At 46.6% G+C, this 13,424-nt stretch overlaps 1 protein-coding gene across 1 annotated transcript in view; it reads right to left on the bottom strand.

Moving 5' to 3' along the window:
• Positions 1-3,077: 3,077 nt before the first annotated feature.
• Positions 3,078-13,424, bottom strand: part of LOC119437113 (nose resistant to fluoxetine protein 6-like) — a 71,117-nt gene continuing 60,770 nt past the window's right edge. The window contains exon 15 of the mRNA XM_037704178.2: positions 3,078-3,507. Coding sequence (XP_037560106.2) covers positions 3,286-3,507 — 222 coding nt within the window. The 3' untranslated portion in view covers positions 3,078-3,285. The remainder of the gene's footprint in view (positions 3,508-13,424) is intronic.

Raw genomic sequence — 13,424 nt, 5'->3', positions numbered from 1 at the left:
GCAGATATCGAAATATAGAGCAATAATGACGACCTTTATATATGTGTTGCAGGTCACCTTTAAATTCCTCATCATCAGCCTATACTTATGTCCACTGCAGGACTAAGGCCTCTCCCTGCGATCTCCAATTACCCCTGTCTTGTGTTAGCTGAATCCAACTTGCACCTGCAAATGTCCTAACTTCATCACCCCACCTAGTTTTCTGCCGTCCTCAACTGGGCTTCCCTTCTCTTGGTATCCAATCTGTAACTCTAATGGTCCACCGGTTATTCATCCTACGCATTACATGGCCTGCATATTACATACTCACGTATGCCTCCTGTACTCCTTGATTACGCAATTCCACTATGACTGCTGGTATCTCTACTGAATCAAATACCTTTTCATAATCTATGAAAGCCACATAGAGAGGTTTATTGAACTCCGCAGATTTCTCGATTACCTGATTGATGACTAGGATGTGATCTATTGTAGAATATCCCTTCCTGAAACCAGCCAGTTCTCTTGGTTGATTGAAGTCAAGTGTTGCTCTGATTCTATTGGAAATTATCTTGGTGAATATTTTATACAGTATACTGAAAGCAAGCTGATGGGCCTATGATTGTTCAGTTCTCTAACGTCGCCCTTCTTATGGATTAGTGTAATGTTGACATTATTCCAGTTCTCTGGTACACTTGAAGTCATGAGCCATTGCGTATAAATGGCCGCAAGCTTTTCAAGCATGATATTTCCTCCGTCTTTTATTAAATCGACTGTTATTGCATCTTCTCCAGCAGCTTTCCCCCAGGTAATGTCTTGCAAGGCCCTTCTAACTTAATCACTAGTTATAGAAGGAGTCGACTTTCTATTCTGTTCATGACTACTTCGTATGAAAGTAGCTTGGCTGCTCTGGGGACTATACAGGTCAATAAAGAATTCTTCAGCTGCCTTTACTATGTCATCAAAATTGCTTATGACTGTGCCCTGCTTATCTTTCAGTCCTTCAAATTCACGGCAGGTCAAAGGCCTCCCTCCGAGATCTTCGTTACGCCCATACATATTCTATGAGTCATTCGAACCCTTACTATAACTGCAAACTTTCTAAACTGATCACTTCATTTATTCTATTGTTCCCCGGCTCCAGTGCCCTCCCCTTGACAATTATAGTTATTGTCCATCAGTTATCTGTTCTGCACAAACTCAAAAGGGCTGTCCTCGCCTGTCAAATACGTGCCCTAATTATTTGTGTGACTTCATCAAAAAACTTCAACATTCTTCCACTTTATCAAGTCAAGTCGCAAATAAGGTTTTTTTGTGTTGAATGAGTGAAGAACCGTTATAACACAAGTACGTTTTTATGATTGTATAATTATTATTTTTTACATTGCTCTGTTTTTGAATGTACATGAAAAGACGTTCATAATTACCATAACTGCATTTGTTTTTATCTTTCATTGTATAATATTTTCACTATTTCAATATACCTAGTTATGTAAAATCTTTCAAGTTTTTGTTTTGTGATTGTATCACAATTCCTTGCCGTCTGTAAGGTCCCCAGGTCCCCTAAAGTTTTCTATGACAACTTCTTGCCTGAACTTTTGCCCGAACTGTGCGTTGGAAATAATGTGGTTTGGTTTGGTTTGACTTAAGTTCTACCGCGCTCCGTTTGCTCTAACAAAGACGATAAGGATAAATCTACGGCGCTTATTCGCCTTTTAATCCAAGCTGTCGTTTTTGTATATCGTAATGTTAATCATAAGGTTTCCTCGCCACTATTATTATAGTGAGTGTTTTTTTTTTCCTCATCATCGCTTCGATATTATTACTGAATAACGCATTACTCGCTGCATTGTCGTTTAGCTGACATGGTACGCAATTTTCATGCGAAAGCGTCAAGTGGCCCGTTGAGCGAAAAAGCTGGCGGCGTCTGTGGCACCGAAAAAACGGCACTTAACTTCTCACTGGCTGCGACGCCACGAGGCGCGCTCGTGACGCTGGCTCGCGCTTGCTGGATCGGGCAGCACGTACCGCTGTGGAAAGAGAGAGAGAGAGAAAGCACTTTACTTGCACCCGTCACAGAGTATGGGTGATCGGGGTGAGACGCAGCTCCCCCTTTCACCGTTACCTCCCCCCTAGACGTCGGCCGGAATCAGTTGGCTTCCGGCGGCGGCCTGGGCTTGACAGATGGCTTGTCTTTGGGCTTGTTCTTCCTGGCTATGGAGGGAGGATTCCCATGACTCTTTGTTTCCATGTAGACCGTTTATCGCTGGGCAAGCCCTGAGCATGTGATTTAGGGTCGCTATGCCTTCACATTTTTTGCATTTCGAAGAGTGCACCTCAGGATGCCATTTCTGTAGGATATACGGGTTTGGGAAGGTACCTGTCTGCAGTTTTCGCCAAATTACTTCTTCCTTCTTTGTGAGAGATTTATGGGGGGGGGGGGGGGGGGGGGATGGTTCTCCTGCCCATTCTATAGTGTTGTAGAATTTCTCTGTATGTGGTTAAGTCTCGCTTTTTGGTCAAGGAGTAGACTGCCTGCGCTGGGGCCCGGTGTGTGAGTCCTCGGGCGACCTCGTTGGCCATCTCGTTCCCTGTGAGTCCACTATGAGCGGGCGCCCATATTATTTTTATTGGATCATTGGGTACGTTCTCCTTGCCTTCTTGCAAAATTTTAGAGGCCTCTTTGGACACCTTACAAGTGTCATAGGCTTTGATTGCAGTTTTAGAATCGGTGATGATTATTCTGGTTGGTGGGTTTGTCTCAAGCACCTACATCGCCGGCGGTCGCAACTACGTTAGTAGCGAAACGTGGACGTCCAGGCCAGAACAGAGTAGATGAAGTAAGGGAGCGGAATAACGCAGCAAAACGAGTTAGGGGCAGGCAGCGAAATCCACCAGCGTCGTCAACTCTCCCAATATATGCCGAGCGGAACGAGCATTAATGCAAACATAACTCGCCGCACAAAACTCGAAGGACCGCTCAGCGGCGTTCAATTCATTCACATCTCATAAAAAATGCTCAGGTGTCCTCGGTTTCTTTTTTTTTTTGCATAAGGTAGAAAAATAATTAAACATCCGAGTTTATCATGAGATTCACACGTTTTCCTCCAGCATGTTTATTGAAACTTCTGCATGGTAATGAAACATCGAGCGATATCTAATTCTGCTACTTGTGAACTCATGCAGAAGAGTGACAGCTGTCAGGAGAAATCGCGCTGCACGCGATCCGCTGGCGCTTAAAGTGACAGCAGGAGCGGAACTTTCTTGCGTGATTCAAATTACAAAAGAAACAAAAAAAGGACGAGATCAAAGTTTAGACCACAGCGGAGGAACTCGGTGAGCTCCCAGTTTCTGCCCATTTGCTGCGTCGCTAGCATCCGGCTGCGGCTCTGGCTTTGTGGGTCTTCCTCGTCTCATGAGTCTTTTGAAAATCAGCTTGTCGACTGCGGCAGTTGGTCCTTCGCAAGCGAGGAACGCCATGTACGCCAAGATGTTGCTCCAGACGAGCACGCCAAAAAATAGGGTCACCTGAGACGATATGAGGAAAAAAATACGCATTAAATATATTACGGACAAAACAGCGCCTGCATCTATATAGAAGACACGCACCCAAAGTGACATTTGTCGCCATAGCACGAATTCCACTACGGGAAAAAAACGGAAGAAAATAAATGCGAAGGCCTCAGACGCGCAGCTACGTTATGAACATCATCGCAAGAAATGTTTCTCACAGGTCGTGCCCGTAATATGATCCACTGGCAAAGCGCCAATTTATAATAGCACAGACGTTACACGTTAGCAGTGCTTCGTCCCGTAGAGGCATGATGTGAGGCGAAATCATTGCCTTCTTATGACAATTTCCGCTGCAAACGCCTATGTGCCGGATTTGTACTTTTGGTTGGATATTTGCGCCACTTTATTTGTCTGTGCGTTCATATAAAGTAACAATAAACCATCTGCGATCTGTGTCTGAACAGCCAAACCCTTGACCTTGGTGCGAGGTAAACGCTGAACCGATCGTTCTCTGACGGGCCCTTGCCAATCGCCTTAGCAGCAAGTTGTAATCCCTCATACCGTGACTGGCACAAGCGGGAAGTGCCAAGTACTTTAAACATAGGCTTTCAAAAAACTTGCGCCAAGCGAGACTACCAACTTCACATACTATGGTCGGGAAAGCTCTAGAGAAATGCGATTACTGTAGGTATTTCGGAGTGCTAACGCAAGGTAAATGTAAAAGAAAAGTGTTTAAAAGAACGATTCAATTGTATCCAAACGTTTAAGCTGCAGAAGCAGGAACCGGTAGTTTTGTAACTTGTTTCGCAGAGACGAATGCCAGTTTTTTTTTTTTCTGGAAGCAATTGAGCAAATTGTGTCGAGGTCACTCCCACCCTTCTTTCTCGTTCATTAAAAAAAACGGATGATGTGATTGCTTGCGGTGAATAACCAATCACCGCGTTTTGTTATTAATTTTGAGTTTGTCGACGTAGACGACCTTAAACTTCGCCAAAGTAACTATGCTGTGGATTTGCAGCTACCGTGTAACAGCGCGTAGTCAACACTGCAAGCGATAATTCTTTCTCGAGCATCAGCCAGTATTGTGTGTTAACCTCGGACGCCGTACAGGTATTGGATCTTCTGCAGAAAAATGGTCACTGAATAACCTTCCAAAGGGTATACCTGGACACCGTGGCGTGGCCAGCAACCACCTAGCTGATGCGGAAGCAAGAACCGCTGCTTCTGAAGCGGTCACCGTATAAAAATACCTTACTGGCGAAGCCATGTTAACTTTTTGTTGACTTCACTCATGCGAGATTGTACAGTGGCTTACTGGGCTCGACCATACCATCGGTACAGGCGCTTGCGTTAAATACACTTTGGCAGAACGTTTCGCCTCCCGGCTAAAGTCAAGCGAAGCCAAGCACGTATATATTGTTACGGGGAGATTATATATATACAACGGATATGTTTACAAGGTAAGGCGCACAACGCTACAGCAATGGTTCAGGAGAGCGCGTGCACACCGAAATGCCGCGCCGTTGTCCTCGTCATCGTCCAAGTACCGACCACAGGATCGCCGCTCGTGACATTACCCGCCGGCGGCAGAAGCACCGTCCCGGTGCAATAGGGCTCCGGCCGAGAGTGGCACGGTTTAAGGCGCGAAACATGGACTATGTCACTCGCGATTGTGGCAGAGGCTGACTTAGGATTTAGCGAAGCCATTTCGTAGGCCACATTAGTGACTTTGCGTACGGCATGGTAAGGGCCAGCATAACAGGAAAGGAGTTTTTCGCATAGCCCAACGCGACGTGACGGGAACCACAGCAAGACGAGCGATCCTGGAGGGAAGTTCACCTCCCGGTGTCGGCGGTCATAGAGACATTTTTAATTGACCTGTGAAGCCGACAAGCGATCGCGCGCAACCTATCGATGTCAACCGATCGATGTCAGCACGGGCAAGAGCATCACGAGCATAGGCAGAGGATGTGTCTGCGTGAGAATGAAGCATGGTGCCCATAGGCAATGGTAGGTCGTAGCCAAACAGTAGATAAAGAGGTGAGAGAGAGACAGAGAGAGAAATAACTTTATTAATGAAAAATAGGGTTAAGGGGGCCGGAGGGTGTGTCCTTAGTCCAGGACTCCAGTGGCCCCCGCCACGCGCCGTGCCTGGTCGAGGAGGCTCAATTGAGTCTCCAGGTTAGTCCGGGCGAGGATGGCTGCCCAAGGCTCCCTAAAGGAATTTTGTGCTAAACGGGGTGAATTTGAAATTTGGGGCCGTGATTGGCACTCCCATGTCCCATGGGGCAAGGATGGCCTCCCCCCACACCAGGGGCATTGACTGGCATATCTGGTTGGCCAGATGGCATGCCATCGCCCCAGATGTGGGTAGGTGTTTGTCTGGATTTTTCTGTATAGCCGAACCTCCTCCACTGTTAATTGCGGGTTTGGCGCGGCGAGTTCTTGGCGAAAACGACGTTGATGTTCTAAGACATCGCATGCTAGTATTTGATTGTTATTTCCGATTGGGGTGTCATTCCTTGCTGGGATTGAAGTCTCGCGAGCAAGAGCGTCTGCCCCTGTGTTACCAGTGACACCAACATGCCCCGGACACTACACAATGTGATGTTCTTGTCTTAGTCGATCGCCCAAGATGTTAAGGGCGATCCTAGGGATTCTTCCGTGGAGGAAGAGTCGGCAGGCCGCCTGAGAGTCCGTAAGGACGTAGGCGGGCCTGTCTTCTCCCTCCCGTGTCTTTATTGCCAGGGCCACTGCAGCCGCCTCCGCTGTGCTGGTGCAGGCTGTGCGGACTGAAGCTGTTGTTGTGGTTCTTGGAATACCGGAGGGTCCCGAAGCAGCCACGATAACTTGTCCCTTAATGTTCCGTGCTGCGTCTGTGAATATTGTGTCGGGGTTATTGCCGAATCGTTTTTCTAATTGTTTGGCTCGGGCATTACGCCTGCCTGAATGATATTTTGGGTTCATTTTTTGGGGGATGGGGGAGATCTTTGGTTTTTCTCGCATCTCCCTCGATATGTCCACTAGTTCGCTGCTGCAGTATTGTGGGTTGATCGGGTATCCCAGCTCTTCTAGGACCCTCCTGCCCGCCTGTGACATATTAAGGCGTTCTCGTTGTGTGACCATTGTCATTGCTTTGAGTTCTTCAAATGTGTTGTACACCCCAAGAACCTCGAGTCTCTCCGTGGATGTCCCCAGTGGTAGACCCAGGGCGGCCTTATACGCCGTGCGTATTATGATGTCTGCCTGCTCTGTCTCTTTACGGTTAAGCTCGTGATACGGGAGGCTGTAGGTAATTCTGCTTATTGCAAAAGCTTGAACTAGCCTTAATGCGTCTGATTCGCTTAGTCCTCTCCCGTTCCGCGTAATTCTTCCTATCATTCGCGTGATTTGTTTTACTGAATTCTTTAGTGTGTTTAGGGTATGGTCTGCTCTAGTATTGTGTTGTATCCACAGCCCTAAAATCCTCACTTTTTGGGATTCTTTAAGTGTCGAGTTTCCAAGCTTCAGTTCAGCTTTTTCAGTTTTGTTGTAATATTTTCCGTGCACCGTAATGCATTCGATTTTTCAGGAGCACATTTCATTCCGTTCTCAGTGGCGAAATCCTGCACTATGTTTATGGCGTTTTGAAGAGCTTGTTCTTTTGTTCCGATTGAGCCTTTTGTCGCCCAAAGAGTAATGTCATCCGCATAAAGGGCAAAATGCAGATTTGGACACTTTTCCAGCCTATGGGCTAGATTATTCATCCCCAAGTTGAACAGTAGCCAGCTGTGTCGTGACGAGAAGAGTGTTAGGCGAAGGTCACAAAAGACAAGGGAATGTCCCAGTCTCGGTGATCCTCAGACACGTACATAGCAAGCATATCTGTGAGAGTACGGTTGAGGCGTTCAGTAAGGCCGTTTGTCTGTGGATGGTACGCAGTGGTGAACTTGTGATTGGTCGAGCAAGAACGAAGAATGACGTCGACCACTTTAGACAGGAAGCAGCGGCCGCGGTCCGTGATTAACTGACGAGGAGCACCGTGGCGCAGGATGACGTCGTGAAGAATGAAATCGGCTACATCAGTAGCAAATATTGTGGGAAGTGCTCGTGTAACAGCGTACCGCGTTGCGTAGTCAGTAGCGACTGCAACCCATCTATTGCCAGTGGTTGACATGGGAAAAGGTCCTAGAAGGTCGAGTCCCACCCGGAAAAATGGTTGATCAGGGATATCGAGGGGCTGAAGGCTGCCAGCAGGCAGTAGGGCAGGAGTCTTGCGTCTCTGGCAGAGGTCACAAGCCGCAACGTACTGTCGCACAGAACGGTAGAGACCAGGCCAAAAGAAGCGCCTACGGATGCGATCATACGTGCGTGACACGCCTAGGTGTCCGGCCGTCGGTGCATCGTGAAGCTGGCGCAAAACAGTAGACCGAAGATGCGCGGGAACAACAAGCAAGAGCTCAGCACCGTCCGGCCGGCGTTGTAGCGGTGTAAGGTGTCGTTGTGCAGCACAAACATCCGTAGGGAAGGGTCAGGGTGTAGTGAGTTGAGACCGTCTATAATAGGCCGCTAAGATGAGTCGCGGCGCTGTTCGTCAGCTATGTGGACGAAGTCTGTAATGGCCAGAACGAAGGTCTCAGGTTCATCTTCCAGTGCATCAGGGGGATTGACCGGGTATCGCGACAAGCAGTCGGCGACAAGCAATCTCCCCGAAACAATATATATGCTTGACCAAATTTGCCTGGGCGTCGCCTTCACTCGACGGTACGCACAACTTATCGGCCGGGCGTACAGCCCGATCTGTGAAGGCTGCCAAGTGTCTGAGACTCTACAACACCTGTTTTGCGACTTCCATCTCTATGTGCCGCAGCAGAAGACGCTGGATTCTACGATGGCCCCAGACACTGGAAGAGAAAGAGCTACAACGGCTGTTATTAACTGTTTAAAGAGCACCGAACTAGACTCAAGACTTTAAGGGAACCACTGCGTTACGTGGCTATTTTATATACGCATCCCTTCCTCTTGTCCCCATCAGCATATTTAATCACTTTTGTTTTGTCCCCTTTCCTTTTTCCCCTGTGCAAAGTAGCAGGTCAGAACATACTATTTCAGGCCGACCTTTCCTTTCCTCTAATTTCTTTTCTCTTTCTGGCGTTGTATATAAAGGCTCAAAAAATAAAATAGGTAATCGGGTGACAAGTTTTTTTTATGTAATCAACATCATACCGTCGTTTCAGTTTAATATCATGAGTAAAGGTTAAGTTTAGCGGTGCAAGTGGAATATGTAATCACTCGCGAGTTTTCTGAAAATCCTTTCTATATGTTTGATGCATTCATTACAGCGAGTATTCTGCCGGAATTAACACATTGCTTATAAGCTAACAAGAACGCTACTGATTTCTGAGTACCTTCAGGACTCGTTAAATAGCTACTAAAGGATACCGATAGGGACAAGTAAAATGAAATGGCGTTACCTCAGCTTTTACGTCGCTTCGTTCCCGCATTTCTCAAGGCAGTATCTTGGAGCCGCTGGTATAGTTAGTATAGTATAGCTAGTATAGTATATAGTATATAGCTAGTATAGTATAGTATAGTTAGTAAAAAATTGTATAAACAGCCCATTTTTAACGTGTGCACGACACTAGTTTATTTTTAAATGACAAACCTATCTGACATTCAAAATACGTGCAACAACCAACTTGCTTTATTAAACTTTGGAGTGAAATAACTCGCTAACATTCAATGCTCTTAAAAAGCATGAATAAAACAACAACGTTCAGTTCAATCAAGAAACAACATGATGGGCACTAACGTTTGTCTGACTTTATGAAACAAATGATTACATTCAAATTGCCTGTTGTTCTGAACAAGACCATCACCATGGAAAAAAGTTGTCGCAGTTTCACCCGAAAGGCGAAGCATCAATTGCGATAGCAACTTAGTAGAGCGCTATACGGAGTAAGGATAGTAGTTTTATCCGCTGTACAAACTTGGACATGCAGCAGCACCGGCAACACACAGCACTGTTGTCGACGCCGTCGGCGTTTTGCCCGCGTTCGCACAAAATGCGTGCGGCGTTGGTGACTGTTGCCGGAGCCTCTGATATAAATAGGCACTTAGTGCCGCAGCTAAACGTCGCCTCCCTTCCCTGCCCCCCCCCCCCTCACGGGCTTTCGTGCGTCAGAAGAAGCCGCGTTTGCTCTACATATATGCTGATTGTAAAGGAGGAAAGAGACGCCTACTTCTGCAGCCCTTAAGGGAGCACGGCACAGAACGCGCGTTTGTTCTCCGCCGTGCGTTCACTCCCCGTGAAAGCGCGCGTCCCTCGCTCCCTTTCACTCGCACATACAGCGTTCGGCGGCGCGCGGCGACGATTTCATCTCCATTGACGTCATACGGAACCTCACGGCGACGGCGACGGCGACGGCGACGGCTACGGCGACGGCGACGCCGACGGCAGAAATCTGCTTTTGAGTGTCCATATAATTGCTATCGCAATAATATTTCCAAACAATATGCAAGCTTTTTGTTATTGTTCATCCTATTTGTCGCTTGTGCTTCAAAGCTGACGACTGTCTTAGTTGCGCTTATTTGTGGGCATGTTGTTTGTCTTGTTATATACTTTGATTCATCTCATCGTGACTTGTTCCATGTCTGGGTACATGACATTTCCACCACACTGCAAATAGGGTACGAAGCGCTTTTCTTCATCTATGCCCTCAAACACGGTGCCACATTTCGTAGACAGACGCTGACATAAACCTTTGTGATATTTTTAAAAACTTAAAGAAAAATGGACGAACAGACGAGCAGCGCGGGCGATTTGATTCGACTGCGAAAGCTAGCATGCAGTATGCTTCGGGCCCCGTATTCACAAAAAGCTCCAACTCTAGAATTGTTAGAATTGTGATAATTGCAATCAATTCTGATGGTGGACATCTTACCGAAGGCGGACAGTCAATGGCAAAGAGCATCTATGAACGAAGAGCTTCGTGAATTCGGCCCCAGAATCGCTTGGGCCATGACACCGCTAGACATACTTATCAAGCGAAATTGACATGCGCGCATAGATTTGTAGTACATGTGGCATAAAACCTCACATAGAACCATCTAAAGTGCATGGCCAGCTGCAATTTTGCGGTTTGCTTTGAATGTGACGGTTGTGGGAAATGTAGCATGTTGTTAAACAGGCGCTCTTTGTTGTTGGCAAGCTCTTTACGCATGTGCGATCATCATCATCATCAGCCTATATTTTATGTCCACTGCAGGACGAAGGCCTCCCCCTGCGATCTCCAATTACCCCGGTCTTGCGCTAGCGTATTCCAACTTGCGCCTGCATGTGCGATACTGCACTATAAATACAGAAAATAGAACTCAGATCTAAGCGTGATCTTGCATTGATTTTTTTTCGTATAGACTGAAATTTGTGTTTTTACCAATTAGCTGTTATTATCGATGAGGGCACTGAATTCCCCAATAGATTTAAATACTGCCTTTTGAAAGATGACCCACAACTTGTAAATGCGCTTTTATACAATAATATGATGGTTATCATCTTAAGGGTCAAAATGCATGCCCATCTATGGCCATAATCTGCTCAGTGGCTATGGTGTTGGGCTGCTGAGCACGAGGTCGCGGGATCGAATCCCGGCCACGGCGGCCGCATTTCGATGGGGGCGAAATGCGAAAACACCCGTGTACTTAGATTTAGGTGCACGTTAAAGAACCCCAGGTGGTCCAAATTTCCGGAGTCCCCCACTACGGCGTGCCTCATAATCAGAACTGGTTTTGGCACGTAAAACCCTATAATTTCTATGGCCATAATCTTTGACACTCTTTGCAGAACAGTCTTGATTATCTGGGCTCCTGATAAGCGAACATGACAAAGCAACAATCAATGGCTAACAGTTGTAATTACAGTGGAGAAAAAAAGGAAATCAGCAGACTTGAGCCTCAATTCTAATGCCAAAAAGGTAAGGCGTGCAGACACGGACACAAGAGAAGTGGACGACACAAAGGCTGTGAAGGCAAAAAAAAGAACATATATTTGTCCAGTGAAGCACATCAAGAACAACAATTTTACTGACTGTCCGTATGGGTGTGGTATATAAACTTCCCTTTAGCTGTGGCCATTTCTATGTAGGGAAAACAGGGCGGTGTATCAATCAGAGGCTAATCAAACATAAAAGGTCATGAACCGGTGGATCACCTTCCAATCTTTCCTTGCATTGCCAAGACTGCCAAGATTGTAACTGCACGTCTGAGTTAGATGAATGCGCGATAGTGTACAGGCATAAGAATGAAGATACGCGTCTAATGGTCGAGGCTTGGCTTATCAATAATGGTGGAAGTGTGTGCGTGAGTCAGCCTTGGATTACCTTACATAAGGAAGAGATCAAATGCCTCAACAGTTATCTCTCACATAGACCGGCACGTGTGTCCGATTGGCAAGTGGTGCAACCATTCCAAAGCATGCGCAGGTGAGTTTTGTGTCTTCTTTTTTTGCCTCAGTGCTTATTTCAGTTGATTGTCGGCGTTCGTGTTGTCCACTTCCCTTCTCTTGTGTCCGTGTCTGCACGCCCCTTTACCTTTTTTGCATCATGAATCCTTACCAACTAGTTCAGCGTTCGATCGTTCTAAGCCCCAATTCTACCGGCTCAATCTAAGTTACTGCGTCAGCCGCAAGCTCTCACCGCAAACAGCGCCAGTTTCTCAAGAATTAACTTCTTCTTGTCCTCTGAACTAGTAACTTCTTATGTGCGATGCGCACAGCCGTCGTGCTCTCCCGCTGCAGTACTGCCTGTTGTGGCCTCCGAAATGCACGCACAGACGCCACCACTCTCAGAATCTGTGCGGGGCGCGAGAGCCCGCACAAAATACCGACCTCCAAAGCTGTGCGACAGAGCAGTGGTTAGCGCGACCAGCACCCAGCTCCCCGATGCTGCAAGGACGTTATTTTTTTTTTTTTCAATATTTGTTTTTCTTCGCCCTACGGCGAGGGTTAATCTGAGGATCAAAAGGTGGTCTGAGGACTACGACTTCGTGGCGACGATGGCCGTCGTATTCCGCGTAACGGAAATTTGGGTGCGGAAACCACGTACTATAGGATATCTACCACATGCAAATCTTCGTTGTGACTTCTCTTCTGCTCCTTCTTCTCTGAAAAATTACTAACTCTACAGAACTCTTGCCAAAACTAAACTTGTCATACGCGGCTTGTAATATGGGATCGATATTCTAAGAAGCATGTTACTACAATTGAGCTTGTACGCTATAACACCTCCAAATTTATTTACTATATACCCACTATAACCACACGCCTAGTTTCACATCCATGAAGAGCGCCCTGACTTGAACTCCGCCGAAAATTTTGCAGGGCTTCTTTATTTCACAAAATCTATTGCATTCCCGACTCCGCAATAATCTAAGTTCCCCAATCTCTTGTTCCCGCGTCGACCGTAGTAAATACTAAGCTTCGTATTAGACATGTGTAGCTCAAAGGCTTACCAGCAGTCGTTGAGGACAGTAATCGCCTTCCCGGATCAATCACTTCTACGCAAGACAGTGTTCCATCTTGGGAATTACGCGCTAACATTGTACAACCAGGAGTTTTGTCTTATTAGTGTATTTCCTAATTCGACCACTTTCCTCTGGAATGCTTTCGAACCTCGAGGGTGCTTTTCAATAAAATGGAAGGAAAAAAAACGAAATAGCACGAACTTACGGACACAGCAAACCCAGTTTCATGCGTTTAACTTGCTGTAAAACTGCCCTCCAACGACGGAGGTGCTCTAAATCGCTGCAGCGTGGCCGTCGCTCTGCGGCACGATCAACAGAGCATCATTGCCTTCCGTATGCAGTAGATAAACGCCGGTGTTCGTAGAATGGCTTGTTAACTGCAGGACTCACAATAAAATGAGCCAACATCAACCACTTTGCTGCTAAAAAAATGC

This window comes from Dermacentor silvarum, chromosome 1 (assembly GCF_013339745.2).
Source record: "Dermacentor silvarum isolate Dsil-2018 chromosome 1, BIME_Dsil_1.4, whole genome shotgun sequence".
In the NCBI taxonomy this organism is placed as follows: domain Eukaryota; kingdom Metazoa; phylum Arthropoda; class Arachnida; order Ixodida; family Ixodidae; genus Dermacentor; species Dermacentor silvarum.
The sequence above is the reverse complement of the archived record's forward strand: the minus strand, read 5'-3'. Positions and strand labels throughout refer to the sequence as shown.